Source organism: Mycteria americana, chromosome 3 (genome assembly GCF_035582795.1).
Source record: "Mycteria americana isolate JAX WOST 10 ecotype Jacksonville Zoo and Gardens chromosome 3, USCA_MyAme_1.0, whole genome shotgun sequence".
NCBI lineage: Eukaryota > Metazoa > Chordata > Aves > Ciconiiformes > Ciconiidae > Mycteria > Mycteria americana.
Window position 1 is genome coordinate 22,637,814 of NC_134367.1, and position 17,817 is coordinate 22,655,630.

At 42.9% G+C, this 17,817-nt stretch overlaps 1 protein-coding gene across 1 annotated transcript; it reads left to right on the top strand.

The window, feature by feature from the left end:
- The first annotated feature begins 2,378 nt into the window (after positions 1 to 2,378).
- On the top strand, positions 2,379 to 8,936 carry ALKAL2 (ALK and LTK ligand 2). The gene is made up of 5 exons (XM_075497274.1): positions 2,379 to 2,408; positions 3,423 to 3,754; positions 6,248 to 6,301; positions 6,414 to 6,494; positions 8,872 to 8,936. The coding sequence occupies exons 2-5, from the start codon at positions 3,496 to 3,498 to the stop codon at positions 8,934 to 8,936; spliced, it is 459 nt and encodes a 152-aa protein (XP_075353389.1). The 5' UTR covers positions 2,379 to 2,408; positions 3,423 to 3,495.
- Positions 8,937 to 17,817: the final 8,881 nt, after the last annotated feature.

A 17,817-nucleotide genomic window follows, 5' to 3' on the forward strand; every position in this document is an offset into this window, starting at 1 on the left:
CTTCCTTACAAGATGGAGACCAAAGATGACACAGAAATTGTAGTTGTAAGCTAGAGGAGAATCCATCCAAGTGTTTAGCTGACTTCCCAAACACCTCTTTCAGTTCTGCAGCTGTATCTATCTTTTTCCAGAGATTACTTTGGGTGAAGGACTACTTGAAATGTAATCACAGAAGCAGAACACCAGGCTGTATACTGCCTGGCTCGTTCTCCATCTTCCCTATGGCCATTAGGTGACCCTAATGTGTCAATATTTGGTATGACTAACTTGTAAATACGGCCGTACCAAATTATGGGTCATGCAAAGGGCCATTCTTTCTCACTGTTGAAGTGCTCATTCAATTTATTTTTTTTTCCCTGAGTCTTAAGGTGACTGGAAACAAACCATGAAGCCAAAGAGGAGGTAGGATTCTGGACTCCTGACAAAGCGTTCTGGCCCCTGGGTGTCCGTCTTCATAATTTTTGCCTTTTTTTCAGTAACTTCATTGTGACAGCATGGGCTAAGACTTTTGTAGCAATAGACATACATGCCATGTACATGGTGTTTTTAAAGGAAAGATAATAAAGTGGTAGTTAGGGAATACAATCGCATAAATTACAAGGCGTACAGGCAGCGCTGTGAAACGTAAATACTTTTCCTGTGGTCTGTCTGACAGCTCGCAGAACCCCACCCGTACAGCTCCTCCTGCCCGCTCTCTGCCCGCCGGGAAGCGGCGGCTCCTCCGGGGGCAGCAGGGACGACCGTTAACGGCCGCCCGTCGGCCCCTCGCGCGCGGGCAGCGGGCCCCCGTGGCGGCCGCGCCCCTCGGCGCCGCCTGGCGGCGGGAGGCGGCAGCGCCGGGCCCAGGCTGGGCAGCGGCCGCTGGGGGTCGCTGTTGCCGCTGCCTGAGGAGGGGCCGGCGGCGCGCGCTACCTGTCGGCGGCGGCCAGCGGGGCCGCGCGGGGCGGGCGGCCCTGCCCGCCGGTACCGGCCGCGCCCCGCGGGTCCGCCGCCGCTGCCTCCTCGGGAGGCGGGCCCCGAGCGCCGCCCGCTCCCACCCCGTCGTCTTTCGGGGCTCGGGAAGTAGGCCGGCCCCGCGATCCAGCTCCGTATTTGCCCGTTTCAGCTGCCAAGGGAGAGGTTTATCCACACAATCAAAGTAAACAGAAAAGTTCAGCCGGATCGTGTTTCACCCCCTCCGCTCCGCACGTTCCGAGGGGCTCCGCGGGGAGAGCGGCGGCGGAGCCGGGCCGAGTTTGTTTATTTGCGGGCGGTGGCTCTCGCAGGAGGGGGTCTCGCTTTTACAGGGAAGCACAACGCTTCCAGGAGGCTGTCGCCCCCGCGCCCTCCGCCGCCGGCTCCCCCTCGCCGCCACCTCCCCTTCGCTCGGGCTGTCACCCTCTTCTGCGGGAGCCGGCGGCTGAGGGAGCCGGCGGGGCTCTCCTGCCGGTGGCACTGCCTTCGCCCTCCTCCTCCTCCTCCTCCTCCTCCTCACCCCACCCGGCCCCGCTGGGAGCGCTTCCAGGCAGCGCCGCGCCGCGAGCCCAGGAAGCCGCCTCGCCACCCGGGACTGCCCTTGCCAAGAATCGGCGAGAAAGGCGACACGCCCGCCTCTTCCACCCAGACCCCGCTCCAGCCACCTCTCCGCGGGCTTCCCGGTCGGCGGGAGCAGAAAATAGCCTTCCTCTTCCCCGGCAGCTCGCCCCCGCCCCAACACCTCCCCTTCCCCGCCGCAGCCAGGCCCGGAGTTCCCGGTAAACAGGCGGCATCCCCGCCCGCCCCCGCCACGCGGCCCCCCGCGGGGGACGGCGGGCAGCGCGGCGGCTGCGGCCGCGGGGCCGGGGACCCGCCTGACGGGGAGCCGCGCCAAGGCCATGAATATTTCAGAGGCTCCTCAGCGCGTTTCTAATTAAAGGCTCGGGCGAGGCGCGCCCCCCCCGTCCCCATCTTCCCGCCGCCGCCCCCTCCCACTCCACACACACACACACACACGCACACGCACACTTGGGACCGTCTCCTTACGTCGGAGAGAGGCGAAGGAGTGACTGAGCCCTGCCCGGGAGAGCCGAGCGAGGGGGAGGGAGGGGGGGGACCGGGGCGGGAGGGAAGGGAGGGCGGGAAGGGGGGGCTTGTGCAAGCAACGACGCTCCCGAGGTTGCCAAGTGGACTTTTATTGTTTTCCACCCACTTCCAAGTCGATACTATCTGCCGTCTCATGTCCATCCTATAGCCTATATAAGCGGCTGCGCTGGGGCTGGCGGCGATGGAGTAGTTTGTGGATACGGCGGGAGCGCAGGGACGGGAGGGGGCGGGCGGGCCAGCCGCGGAAAACTTGGACTCCCCGCCGCTCGCGGGCTGCTGCTGTCCGGGGAGAGCCGGGGAGCGGCTCCCGGGGGGAAGACACCTCGGCTTCTGGGACGGAGAGACAGGTAAAGCGTCCGGCAAGGGCCAGCAACCCTCCTTCCTCCCCGTCTCCCTCCCCACGCCCCCACCCCTCCCGCCCCGCTGAGCCGGAGCGCTGCGTGCGGCGGGGCCGGCGCCGCTGCGGGGCTCCGCCGGTGACAGCCCGCGGGCGGGAGGCGGGCGCCGCCGGACGCCCGCCAAAGTTGGCAGGGGAGAGCCGCCACACGGAGCGCGGGGCAGCCGTGTGCGTGGGCCGGCGGCCCCGGCACCCAGCGGGGGGGGACACTCAGCCGTCCGAAGGCCAGCGGCTCCGGGGACGAGGCAGCGTCCCCGGCCACGGCTGGCTGCCGCTCCCTGCTACTCCCTGTGGAGGTGGCCGCGGCCGCCCGCGCCCCTTCCCCGAGCGGGGGGGGGGGGGGAAGGACAGGGAAAGGGAAGTCCGGCGTTGCCGCTCCTTGCCCCCGGACGGCTGCCCCCAGCCGCGCACCGCCCGTCCCGCCGCTCCTGCCCGCAGCCCCGGCGCGGAGCCCCGCAGCGAGGGTGGCTGGGCTCGCTCCTGCCCGCAGCCGCCGCGGCTCCCCGGCGAAGAACTTCGGGGAAAGTTGGCGCCCTCGCCCGCGCTCCTCCGCACCGCTCCGCGGCCGCAGGCGGGGCGGTACGCGCTGCCGGCCCGTCGCGCCCCGCGACCTGCTCCGCCGGGGCGCAGGGCGAGGGGGCCCCGCCTCGGCACCCCCCGCCTCGCCCCGCTCCGCGGCTGCGCAGCCCGCCCTGCCGCGGGGCCCCGCGGGCGCAGGCTGCGGGGCGGGCGGGCGCTGCCCGGGGCGCTGGGGCGGCTGTCCCCGCGGGGCGGGGCGGGCGCGGCGGGGCGCTGCCGGCCGCGGGGCGCAGCGGGGCTCCCCCGGCGCGGGGCTGCCGGAGCGCGCTGGGCTCCCGCCTTGTGTAACCTGCGAAGCGGTCTCCGCGCTTTCCTGCCGTAATGGTTCCGATTTCGCCCCCGTGAGTCTCCCCACCTGCGACCCACCCCCGTTTCTCTCTCCCAGGGAAGCGGGAGGCCTCCCGCTGCGGCGGACCCTTCCTTTTCATCTGCTCGCGCACCCTTCAGGTCGGACGGCGATGAGTGGACTGAGGTCTCCTGGGCTGCTGGGGCTGGTGCTCTTAGTGCTCTCAGCAGGATATTGCAAAGAGAAAACTGACTCCGCAGATTTGAAGGACAGGCACAGTCTCTTAAATCTGATCATGGAGATCATTCAGGAACTGAAAATGTACCACCTGGAGAAGGACAGTGGGGTGCAGTACTTCTCCAAGCACGACTATAACTTAGATCGAAGGGAAGTGGCCGACTACGGAGGATTCCAGGACGAGCAGAGAGTTGGTAAGTCACAGTCCATGACTTAGGAGATCTTTTTTCTTCTGTAGGGTGCCTTGGTGAATCAGACATCGCACCAGGTTACTAATCTGAGATCAAGAATTCACCGCTCAAAATACCTGCAGGTTCCCTTTGGTATCAGAAACTGACACAAACGGCAAATTTGGAATAGAAAAACGCCGTTCACTTCTCAGAGTCTCTTACTCTCTGGATAATGTACTTGACTGAAAATCCGACTTCTTGTGTGTTGGCTTTGAACAAAACCTATTAATAAGAGAAAAGACTGAAATGGGCTGAGATCAAAGAAATAAGGGATGAAAATGCTTTTTTTTCCCTGGAAGTTTACCACTTTCTAAAACGTGCTTGGTTTAAGTGTTTTTTAGAGATGACCCTAGCAAGAATTCCCCTGCAGGACTATAGTATGTCCTTATAGATCTCACATCTAGAAGTCTTGCCTGCAGCTCAGCTTCATTAAACTTTCTGCCCTGCTTGTTAGTCCCTTTTGTACTCTGGAGGTAGCACCTTTGAAATGCTAGGGAACTGAAACAGAGTACTCCTCTGCCACTGTACAAGCTATGACTACTTTGGGACACCCTTGCAGTCATCCTTCTACTCACTGAATGGCTCTTCTCTAACCTCCAGTGAAGGCCCAGGTTTGTTTGTAAGAAAAAGGGTGGTATAGAGCAGGCTGGGAGCAGTCGCACCAAGCCACGTAGTGATGGAGAGTTACCGCTCAGTTTCGTGATGTACTTCCATGCATCCAGTTGAAAGTTGATTGGGCTTCTCCTGCTGCCATGTCCAATTTACTGTTCTCTGTCACTCCCAAACCCCTACAGCGTTAGTGCTGCTCATCTTATCCCTCCTACTGAAAGTGACTTTCTGACTATTTACCAGCAGATGTCTACTCACCTTTTTCAAAACTGGCTTTCATTTTGTTAGTATGCCATTTATTTTGCCTTTATTGATGTCATAAAGCTTCATTGTACCTTTTCTTCATTCTCATTCATATTCAAATATCCTCACAATTTGCATTTGTTGGTGGTTGTCATGAAAATGTTACTTCTCCATCTGGATGATTAATGAATATACAAAGGAAGACAATTTTGTTCCACTTAAGATCAGCATAGTGAGAACATTTTGTTTTATAAATGCTGGAAAGTTAAAGATGCCAGACTAAGCAAGGAGCCCTGATCTGCACAACTCTAAATCTCAACATGGAACACGGGCATAGTTTTTGGCCACCCTACATCAGCATATTGGTGCCAAACATCTGGTTTGTGCTGAACAGTTATCTATGTAAATAATAAACATACTTCAGAGCAGATTAGTTGGTAGTGGTGTCATTGACTCCTAAGCAGGATTTTTCATTCTGTTATTATAATGGTGTTATTCCCAGCAACTCTGAAAAGGAACTACTGGTTAGAGTCCTTCATTTCAGTTTTGGCATCACTTTCCCAGTGAGCCTGTCCCACGGGAAATTTCTGAGTGAAGCATGTGTGTTTTTAATGCTCTTCACGACATAATTAGGTCAAATATGATAAGGTCAATTTTACTTACACTGACTAAAGTTAGAAGTAAATGAAGAATGACTTTCGAGAAGTGTCTAACCTCACAAGTGAATCAGATCTGGATGGAAATGCTCTCTGCTTTATATCTGATAAGAGGTGCCAGGGGAATGAAAAAGGCTGCTCAGGCATTTATGGTCAAATAAATAAAGCACCATGTAGTGTATCATACACAATCAGCACTAAGCTATCAGCATAGAGTTCGTAACGGAAAGCAATCAAAGATAGCTGTAAATCAGGAAGACACAAGCAAGGGTTAGGGCTAAAATGGATTTCAGTAAACCAGTTTCATTTTGCCATCTGCTGAACACAAAACGCAAGGCGGTAAACCACAAACGTAGGGAGCCAGAAGAGAGCAATTTGCTTGGGATAATTTCCTGTGAATTTTATTTACTGCTAGAAGAGGGGGGAAAAAAGATTCCTGTAAGTAGATCAATCCAGTTTCATGATTGCACCAGGACAGTGCTTGTACAAACATACCTGTGACAAGAGAGTGGATACATTTGCATAAGACAATTATAAGACACTAAACCAAACTTGAATATATCTTCGGGTCTTTACCACTATCAGAATATGCTGTTTCTGAGCAACCGTGAACTAAAATTTCTGGAGGAATTTAAATCTAGGTAAACTTGATAATGTAATTCATAGAGAGCTAAAATCTGACTCTTAGTTAAGTTTCATCATCGTTAATGACTGCGCACCTAACAGACATTACTTGTTTCATCATCACAGTGCATTTTACAGTGGCTTCTTATGTAAAACAAATGCTTCCAGTTTGGCCTACTGTATGCAAAGGACTTTTGACCTCTGTGCATCTGTCAAGATGTAGTGGGGATGTTTGCTGGACAGAGTTTATTCTCTTTCCCCATGCTATGCTTGGCAAGCATAGTTCCAGTGCAGCAGAGTGACTATTCTTTTTTCTGTCCAACAGAAATAGTTCCCAGAGATCTGAGGATGAAAGACAAGTTCTTAAAGCATTTAACAGGTATGTTTTAATTTTGCATTGGTTTCCATCATTTCGCATACATACCATAAGCTGCACTCTTCTTCCTGTGAGCTGTGCTGATTCATAACTTATTTTTTCTTTATTATTTCAGGTCCACTCTACTTCAGCCCAAAATGTAGTAAACACTTTCATCGGCTTTATCACAATACAAGGGACTGCACCATCCCAGCATGTAAGTGCCAAAACCACAGACTTTTCATAAAACAACAGAAAACTCTAAAATTGAATAGCGGTCTGAAGTACCAGTAGTGATACAATGTTAGAATACATTCCTTGCAATGAAGAATTTGGAGTACTCTAAAATGTACTAAGTACGCTTTACAGTGTTGCTAGAACAGCATCAGCATTACAGTGAGGAAAGTGGAAACACAACTTTTTCACTGCAAATACACTGCGTAGAATGGCTGTAAACAGTGCTGTCTTAGGTACTGATGTATATGCCTCTTTAGTTCCAAACCAAAGGTGTTTGCTTTTCATAGGAACATGACTCTTCTCGCAAACGTCTCACATTTAATTTCTAGTACCGCAAATTCAAGATAGGATCAGAAATCCAGGTGGGGCTATTTAATTTTCATTTATTATTTATGTAGAACATATCTTATAGACATTTTATATTTTGACTGTTCAGCTACCCACCTACCAGTGATGTTGACAGTGAATCTTTGCAACCCTTGTCTTCAGTGAATTACAAAAGTACAACTTTCAGCTTATTTAAAAAAAAAAAAAAGTGCTGATGGACACAAATAAGCAAATTCAGCTTATGATATCTCATCAGTGCTGGCAGCACAGAGAATTTAAAAAAAATAAAAATCACTGACATTTATCAGTCAGTAGACGTGTCTCCAGATTCATACTGAGGTGGACCTGTTGAGTAAGGAGATGCTATTTTAGTACAGCCTTTTCAGAATGGAAACACACTTTATTTTACTTGTCTGAGGTCAACCAGTTGGGTCAGTAGCAGAGCTGGGAATAGAAACGAGTTACAGATTCCAAGTTTCACATATTAATAAACATTTCAGCCCAATATATTTTAAAGGCATATTTGGTAAGAATTGCAGACATTTGCCCTAGTTGTAAGGCTTCAGATTAGGAATACCTTGGAAAGATAAGGATCTATAGATAATGGCTAATCACATCACTGTCCATTTACATGGATGGCAATGGAAGTTGTTCATAACTAGTCTGTTTTGAACAAGCAAATGGTCATATTACCTTTTCCATAAGGATCACAACACAAACATCATTTGACTCAGCGCTAATGAGTACTCCAAGCTGTGAAGGTAAAAACTAGTTGGTCTTAAAGTCTGAATTAGCCTTTTCCTCCTGACAGGTGACATACCCAGCAATATAATGTCTGGATAATTTGTATGAACGGCAATTATAGCATATCTATGCTGTGAGTTAGGGATTGTTAACATTGCATCTCTAGAAAACATTAGATGTAGTTACTCATTAATGAAATAATGCCTAACAAAAATCAACATCAGTCACCAGACTGGACTGACTAGCATCTCCTTAAAGTAACTTTCTTCTAGGAAAATGAGGTAAACAACCTGCTTTAATTCTTCATACACAGCATGATGTTACTTTTTGATAATATTGTGATTTCAGGTAATACTGTTAATTCTATGTAGAAATTCAAAGGCCAAACAACAAAGAAATTAAAAGCATCTATGGTGCTGCAACACGGTGGTAGCCAGTACAAAAGCATTTTGTTGACATACCTTCTAGTACTTTGTACAGCGTAGTAGCATTGGCACCTAAAATGTAATTTACTCTGCTGTCTGTCCATAACCAACTTTCACAAAATTTGCTTTCAGTTTGCCATGTTAAAGAAAAAAGAAAATCTCTTGATTAATTTCTTAGTTTTGCATTGGTTCTGCCTTTTATTATGAATGCATCAAAAAGCAGATGGTACCTAAAACAATAGGACTACTGTGGAAAAAAACATTTAACTAGTTTTAAGATGAAACTCGATACAGTTATGAATTAATTTGTATGATCTGGTCACCTACTCAGGCTGGACTTAACATTCCTATGAGTAGGAGATGTTATTTGTCTAATTTAACAGTTTTTCCAGGAAGAAAATTTATTGGAGAGTTGCATTACTTAATTTTAAGCTGATAGACTTGCTCACTGAGGGCTGGATTTCAAAGATGGATAAGCACTACTTATTCTTCCTCTAGTATGGAAATACTACAGCCACATGTTTAGATCCCACTTCTAAGCACAGACACGGATGTATAAATTTTCATACATGCATGCACTTGGAGAGCCTCCAAGCACATTCATGCTATTTGTTTATAGATAGTACGTATGCAGAAGTCAGTTGCTTCTGCACATGTACTATCCATGTCCCATTAGACATGGCTTTCAGTTATGCAATTTTTACATGCTCCATTTCTAAGGAGCTGATTTCTATACTGTTGTAAACTAAGGTGTTCATTGAACTTTATTATGACAATAATTTGCACGCTGTTATCAATTTTGATTTTTAAAGGCAAAATTGGTTACTTCAGTAACCTATTTATGCTCTTTTTTCATGACAGACTATAAAAGATGTGCCAGGCTTCTTACTCGGCTGGCAGTAAGCCCAATGTGCATGGAAGGATAAAGGTAAGCTTTTTCATAGCAGTAATGACATTCTGCTGCATAGCAAAGTAGTGGATTTTGTGTTTCATACATGAAAATTCATAGGACTGTAATAAGAATTGTCCTTTGGCTGAGGTATTCCCGTTTCAGAGTTCTTGGAAGTAACTGGCTTAATCTGGCAAATACTGGCAATAAATAAAGGGTACCCCCTACTGGAAGTCATTATATAAAAGTCCATGTGCATCAGCTGTGAATTATTCATAGCAGAATACAGTTAGCAGATAGTGAATTTGTTGTTATAGAAAAAAACACAACAGCTGTAGCTTATTTTTCAAGAGTTGACTCAGTACACAATTGCCTGTATTGGCAGCGGCAGCCCTTTTATGTGTGCAGCTGTAGATCTATGGTGTACATTTTAGTATGAGTTAATGTATACATAGCTATACAAATGAAGGCTTTATAAATGCAGATAGGTTGCAGGTGCTTTTATAGTAATTCAATTAAAATGTATTATTAGTAGCATTGATAAACTAACTTTAAGCTACTTGGATTTCTTGGGATTTTCATTGTGTTCACCTTTCATGTCTGTGGGTTTATTCCCTCCCTTTTTGCCTAGATGTACTTCCTACAAATACTTTCAGAATTTCACCATGCACCAAAATAAAAACAAAAACCAACCAACCAACCAACCAACCCAGTACTTCCAAACGATCTGTATTTCTAGAAAACTGACATGTAAGAATACAAAAGGACTAATTTACATTGTGTGCTCAACCTTTACCTGAGACAAAAATGTGACCTCTGACAAAGGGATAAATAATAACCCATATGGATTTGTCAGTAACAAATGCTGTCAAACCAAGATATTTTAACTCTGTGACAAAATACACATCTTGTAGACAGAGTCAGTGAGAAAAAGCAATAAAAGTTAAGCCTCTTAGTTTATTTTTTTAAAGCATTGACACTGTTTTGCACGGCATTCTCACAAGCAAGCTAGGGAAATGTGATTAAGATAAATGTAAAAATGGCTGGAAAAAAATATACAAATAAGTTATTAGTGCTTCACTGTCAAACTGGAAAAATGTATTGAGCAGAGTCACACAGCTTCATTATGGGCATGGTATTGTTCAATATTTTCATTAATAACTTGGGTGATAGAAGACAGTATATTTATGGATGACAGTAGTGTAGAAGCAACCATGATAGAGTACAATCTTGAAATTTAAAATAATCTTGGAAAATTAGCTGAATAGTCTGAAAACAGGATAAAATTTAAAGGAAAAGAGCAGAATTATGAAGTCATGCAGGAGTAATCAACTGCAGAAATACACGGCAAGTTGTGAATAGCTAGACAGATAGTTCTGTAGAAAACGAAGGGGTTGTAGTGGATCACAAACTAAGCATGTCAACCATGTCACTTGAAAAAAGACAAACAACATACTGGAATTTAGAAATAGAATAATTGTTTATAAAACACCTGAAATAATCACTGTTGCTGGAATACTGTATTTAATTAAGGACACAACAAAGACATATAGGTGCTTCTTGTAAGAGTCCAAAGAAGAGCAACATGGATGACCAAAGACCTAGAAAACTCAATTTACAAGAACAGCTAAAAGGAATTGGGATTATTTAATCTAAAGAAAAGACAACTGCAGGAAAACATGATGGAGCTATTCAATTTCATAAAAAGCGGCTACAAGCCATTCTCTCTATCCAGTGTGGATAAATAAGACATAATTTACTTTGCAACAAGAGAGGATTCTAGCTAGACATTGGAAAAGACTAGCGGCAAGGGCAGAGGCAATATATTAAATCATTAGATGTAATTCAGCATCCTGACTTTACGCTAAACTCCTCAACATTTCTGTAAGTATTTTCTGCCTGACTTCCTAAAATAAACCTAAACTAGCCCAGCTTCAATGCAGAATGTTTCTAATGTCCAATAACTGTTACATTACTTGTTGTCTTAATTTTAAACATGCAGCCATGGAGAGGAATCTCTTATTCATACATTGTGTGTTCAGGGATGGAATCATGGAAACAACTGCATGTAGTATTAAGACAAACAAAAGTTAGCAAATAGATAAATCCTTTGATCTAACTAGGAGATATGCCAGGGATTCAACCTTTCAATTGTAAAATCCAGAAAGCAAGGAACAAATTAGCTATTATATAATACTCACCTGCAAAAGATAGGTGAATAGTGCTACAACCAATACTAATAAGCAGGTGCATCAGAGCAGGGAATCCTTTTCTCCCTTTCCTTTGAAAGTTTTATCTGTATCTTTACATCCTATCATGTAAACACAAACTCATAATATGAAGGAACAGTAACTAAAGTAGTTCACGTCTCAAGCTGGGAGTCTATTTAAAAAAAGTCCATCTCATTTCGCCAAACAACTCCTTTGCTCAACTAGCAGGCATGTTTCAATGTGAGTAACAAGCCTCCACTTCTGTTATTCTCCACACAGACACAAATCATTAATAGTATCAGCACTCTTAAGCAACCTCTGTTAGCAGAAAGGAAGGCTATTCTCTACCACATATGCCTTGAGATCCACAGGTGTCTCCATAAAATTAAGCATCCTTCCTCCTCAAAGCTTTTCCACTGCATCAGTTCAATTTGTGTGGGTAAGACATCCCCTCTCACAGAAGCGTATAATGCAGGCTTTATTTGTTTTCATCATTTCATGGACTGAGCTGTAGAAAAATGGGTTATTTTTGTATTTTTCCACTTACAAACCATCTCTCTTGTCCACAAAGTGTATAGTTATCATTAGTCCAAGGTGTTTACAAGAAGTTGCAAAGTTTTGAACATAGTACCAATTACACATAGCGAGACAAGAATTCAAAGCCATTTCTTACTTAAGATGGCTCTCTAGTGTATGAAGAGTTTATTTATAGTCTGGCAATAGGTAAACACTTCTGGTTTCTGCCATAAGACCACTAGTTAGTATCAGTTCTAAAGCTCAGACTAACTCCTGAATATTAGATAACAAAATTCTCTTACGTGATACTACTCCACAAAGGTCTAAATTCACAAGTAAAATTTGACCATTTATATCAATTGTAATGAAAAATACATTTAAAAATAATTTTAAACTCCTATAAACTAGTAAAATAACACATTCTTAATTATCCACACCTACTTTTTTTTCCCCCAACAAATTAGATTTCCTGTTTTGCTCAGTAGCTGATTTTCATTTCATTGGAGGCTTACGAGTGGGCTGGGCTATAGACCAATTATTGCTTTTTGATACTTTGGAAAACTAGTAGTTTTGGTGCATTTTTCCAATCCATAGACATCTGTCCATGTTTAGAGATCAATTTGAGGGGGAAGAAAAAAAAAAAGGATAGATTTGGTTTTTATTTGTCCTTAAAATGCATTTTGGACTATCATAGCTTTAAAGCACACAGACGTTGAAACTCAGTGCTAAGATCAAACAAGAAAATAACATGCAAAACCAGGAATTCAGCATCTATTACTATCACATTACGTACCTAAGGGGGGGTGGGGGGTGTGATACAGTGCGTCTTATGGAGCCTTCACTTTTTATTATTTATCCTACACATATGTAACTGGGCTCCATCTTCTCTTTTTTTAGAGCATATGTTCACATTTTGCCTGTCCCACAGATAAGAGCAGCGCAGGGGCCCAGTAACAGCCCTTTTACACGCTGAGATTGCACGAGTGAAGCCAGAGCAGTGTATTTGTGTTACCACATCACTCAATAGTTCCTTTTTTTCCAATCAGCAACCCAGGCCGTGTTCCCTGGTTGCTACCAGCACTGCCTCTGACTAGTTTTATTCTGTAACACCTTCTCCTTCTCATGTTCAACACAGCTATGATAGAGTCCTGTCCTCGATAGTCTTTTTTTGTTCTTTCAGCCTTATTTTTCTCCCAGTTTCCTCATAGTTCCTATACTCCATGCTTGCTTTGCTCCACCCCATGCAGTTTCATCCAACAACCATTATGTTGTCTATATCTGCAGCAGGTAAGAAATGTCAGGAACAAGACTCCTCAGGTCTTCACCTGAAGTTCCCAATTCAGATCTTGTGGACTTCCTGTGGCAGATGGTGCTGAATCTGAAAAAGAAAAGCTGGCCTCTCTGACAGCATTTGTCACAATCACTTTGGCTACAGTCATACAGATTTTACTGCTTTTGTTTGAAAACCGCAGGTGCTACTGTTGGTGCCCTCCCTTTTCCATTACCTGTTCTTTAAGTGCTTGCTATAGACCAACACTGATCTCATAATGTATGCTTCAAACCTCCTTGTACCATAAGGAGTAGCTTAAGGACTAAGGACTGCAATATCACATATGATTACATACTTCTGTTTTGAAGATTTCTTCTAATTACTGTACTGACAAGTATTTATGTATTTTTAACTTTTAAAAATTTCTACAGTTACTTCAAATGAACAAAATAAAAGTAGTGACACAAACAATTTTACACTAATAAATACAAGACCAGTGCAAGTAGTAGGAATCTTGGGCTGAGCAGAGAAAATGCGCTTTATATACCATAAAAAGTATATGAAAAAAAATCTACCAGTTGCTCGTTTCCTAGAGAAGCAGATATAATTAAAAATATTTAAAGCAAAAGCAATAGAAACAGTATTTATTGCTTAAAGTACATGATAGGGCAAGAATAAACGTGTATACATACAAAGGTCAAAGATTCTTTATAAAATTCCTAAATAAGCTAAAAGCACAATGATAACTGAAATGTTCTTTGGAACTCAGAAAAATCTGTGTAAACTCCTCAAGATGTATTGACCATACTAATAATATATGTTAAAAAAGCTGAAAATACAGAATAAACTTGGAAACTTTAAATACAAAAAGAGAAAACTTAAATACTAAATATCCCATTTGTGTACACTATACTATATATTCTTTTTTCTAGCTATTCTATCTATGTAGGATAGAGTTATACCACATATCAGTCAAATCTAGATGCTGAGCTTCTCATTCACCAACCCAGAGGATGTCTTATAAAGCTAACATTTATGTTAGTGAATATAGTTAAGACACAGTTCATGCTTTTGTTAAAATCTGGACTACTTGATAATGAAAATACATGTTTGTAGCTGAAGATACTAACTAAGCAGGTGAAGCAATAAACTCTGAATGTGTATTTTATACTGATATATCCTAAAGCTGTACATTTGGGGCCAAAGAAATCTCCTGACATATTTAGATATGCTTCTGAAAGAGGTCTGGTTGGCACTGACTAATTAGTAATTCTGGCTTTTAAGCACTAGGTATCATGGCTCTAGTTCCAAAATTGAGAACAGATGAGCAGAAGGCAATTTAGAAAGGTAGTTCAAATGCCACGTGTATCGGTATTATTTAATGATTTTTTTATGGTTGGACTCTATGATCTTAAAGGTCTTTTCCAGCCTAAATGATTCCATGATTCTTAAACCAAAATAATATTTGGGCTTTAACTTAAGTTTTGTTTCAAGTGTTTTCTAACAATGGGAGCAACAGCCCTTAATTGCTTTATTTCTCACATAGTTTCTTATTGAGACTAACATTGTTACTCAAGTGCACTCAAGAAATATCAGACACTTTCATTTCATGAAAGAAGTGAAGGTGGAATAAGATGTGCGTTTTGCATATTATTCAGTGAAGGAAGACGCTTTTTTCCCTAGAAAGTATAGCTTGATCCATCGTATACAACTTTCCATGACATGTTCAATCACCTCTGCTTGGTGATAGGAGGTAGTTCCCATGGTAACTACCTCAAGACGTTTATCAGAACTATTGCTTTGAATTAAATGGCCAGCCAGTGTACATGGTTACTAGTGTGGCATAGTCCAACTTTACTAAGAGGCAATTCTGAGTTTTCCTTACTCGGGGATCTCTGTGGCTAGCACCAGATGTAACATAAAGAGCTTTATCATCTTCCATGCATGGATCTCTGATCTGATGCTTACATTAGAGCAGACTCACACCCTGGGTGTTCACACTTGGGGAAGGAATTTTTGATGTTAGCACATGGACATTCTGCTACAAAATCCTACTAGCACAGTATTTTAAAGTTTATATTGACATTTAAACCACTAAATTCTTCTCTTCTATAGATTAGCTTTTTCTTACAGAGTTTCTCTCTACCATCATGCACAGATAATGACTAGAACCACATTTGGAAAGCTGTAATATGCCTCTACAATCTCTTTCATTTGTGCTTTTTAAAATTGGAACAATTGATTGGTTCAGTTGGTTTCAGGTAGTATTGCTGGCTGGGTTTGTGTTTTGGATGGGTTTGTTGTTTTTTGGGGTTGTTTCTTTTTGTTTGTTGGTTTGTTTTTTCTTTGCATTAGCAAAGGAAAACTAAGAATTGAATGAAAGAGGAGAAGGGAGTTGTATGGCTACCTATGCTCTCATCAGAGACTGCAGTCAAATAGCATGCAGGATCTCCACTAAGAATACTACCTGCCATCCTTCAGCTAAATTCTAGTCTAATTTTCCTAGACCGATGCATATAACATAGACCATGTGAAATTAAAAAAAAAAACAACAAAAAAATAGTACAACAGATTAGTCAGTGCTAAAAATCTGGGGCCTTTTCAAGGGTTTCTGAAAATGCCAGGGATTTAGAAAACTGCAATTTAACTGAGCACTGCAAATCTAAGACCCACAGCTTTTGATCAGATATACATACAAAAGCAGGTATAGATGAGATGACAAATGAGCATCCTATCCACTTCTGGTTTTTCACCCTCAGTGAGCTGCATGCTTCCATTAGTATTAGTAATGAAAAAACTATTTATTAAAATCTCAGTGTTTAACTTGTCAGTTGTACCACACACTGATCAGACCAAAAGCATGTCAATTTGTTTTTAAACATCACTTTTAAACATCACAGCTTAAATAGGGTACAGTAGGCGCATACATAAAGTAAGCAAGAAAAATGCAAGAAAAGGAAAATTTACGTCAGTTTCCCCTCTAAGGAAGGACATTAAAAAAAAATAAAGTATTTGTCCTATCTGCAAAGCCAGAAAAAACCTAAATTATATTAAGCTTTCTGTAACATTATTACATTTCCTAATAGCTTTAAAAAAAAAATTGCAAAACTAAATATGTTTAAATACCACTAACAAGTATTTCTGTATGCACCAATAGCTTGATTTCCAATGGATTATGTCAAGTCTGACTGACTTTGCATTCAAATTATTCTATTACAAATTAGACTTAAGCAGTAGAAAATGTAGAAACTCAAAATATCAGAGAATTCACTCTGACCATGGGAAAGACAGATACATATGTTCAGACAGACAATATGAAAGTTTTAACTGTGAAAAAATAACATCAGCAGAACTCTAGTATCAGAGAACTGATTGTTTTTTATCTCCCACCACGTGGACTTTTTGGTGTCCATGAGACACACAAGCTTCAGCTGAATCTGTTCGCATGTAAGAGCAGTGTCTTTCACACGTGCAGTCCCTGTGGACTAGGAAGACATAGTGCATTTTTTACTTCAAAGTAAGGGCATTAACAGGTTGTCTTAGAAACACATAAAGCTGGGTAGACAGACTTGCAGCATTCAGTGGTCACCTGTCTAGAAAACATGGTTGCAGAAAAAAACCTCAAAAGTTACTGGAGAGAGGATGGATTTCTAGATATGTACATAAGCAATGTGGAAACCTGTAATTTCCTATCAGTGATTTTGCTACCAGTGTCACAGAAGTGGTTTTGATTTCATTCCAAGAAACTATTCTGGGAAGAGTTAGCAGAATGGGCAGCAAATTGAACCACTGCAGCTCCTACTCAGTTTGTGTGGCCTCAGTGTTTGCAGGTCCCAGGGGCTCTATTTATATGACCAAATCTCAGAAAGTTACTTCTATTTGTTTCTTGTTTATACAAGTCCAAGTTTCTTCATTAATGGGCCCAATGAAACATCAAATCCTTCCTAGATCCTTCAAACTTTATATTACTGGACATCGAATCAACAGCTTCTGACACCCAAGACATTACGACAGAAAATTGCAATCTGTTAATACTATCCTTGAGGTTTATTCACTTTTGACTTCACAGCTGCACTCATAGGAACAGGGTAAACGTACCTATGAGCACATTTTGAATAGGTAGAACTGTATTTTCCAAATCTGCCTACCTAAAATGAACCACCACAAAAAGGGACAAACTCCAAAATTTCAGCCTTGATTAACACACGAAACAGTAATTTAACAGTCAGGCTGACACAAACTAAACTGAGCTAAATCAGAAATGCACTATTGGATCTTTCCAAAGTTATTACTGAATTCTCCAGTTTTATTTACTATTTTCAATATGATAAATACATTCTTAAACACATGTATGCGAGTATAAAAATGATGAAATGCAATTTTCTTCTCTCTTTTAATCACCAGATGTTACCACCATGAAAAGAAACACCAAGAACCAAGAGAAGTGCCTTGGAAACCAACAGGGAAATAGAACTATTACCTTTATAACATATTCCATTGTGAACAAGAGATTTATTTTTGCAGATTGACAGACTACTTCCCATAATTCTTTTAACATGCATTTTGTATGTCATCAACAGTTTGCAGATTGACATTCTTTACAGTAGCATAACTGCCAGTAGTACTTGATGCTCCATACTTAAAAACACACTTTACAACTGATGTGTAATGCTGCCAAAAATTATGTAAACACAAATATTTCACCAAGAAAATTGATGTTCTCTTGCTTAATTCTACAATTTTAAGGAATGTTTGTTTGTATATCTAGAACTACTAAAGATCTGCTCCACAGTAGTTGTGGTCACTTGATATCCTTCATGCTTATGCAATTTTTTAAAAGTTTGGTTAAAACAGACTTGCATCGGGGTCACATTGTACCCTAGGAGTACAAATTGCATGACAAACCAGAACATAATTCCAAG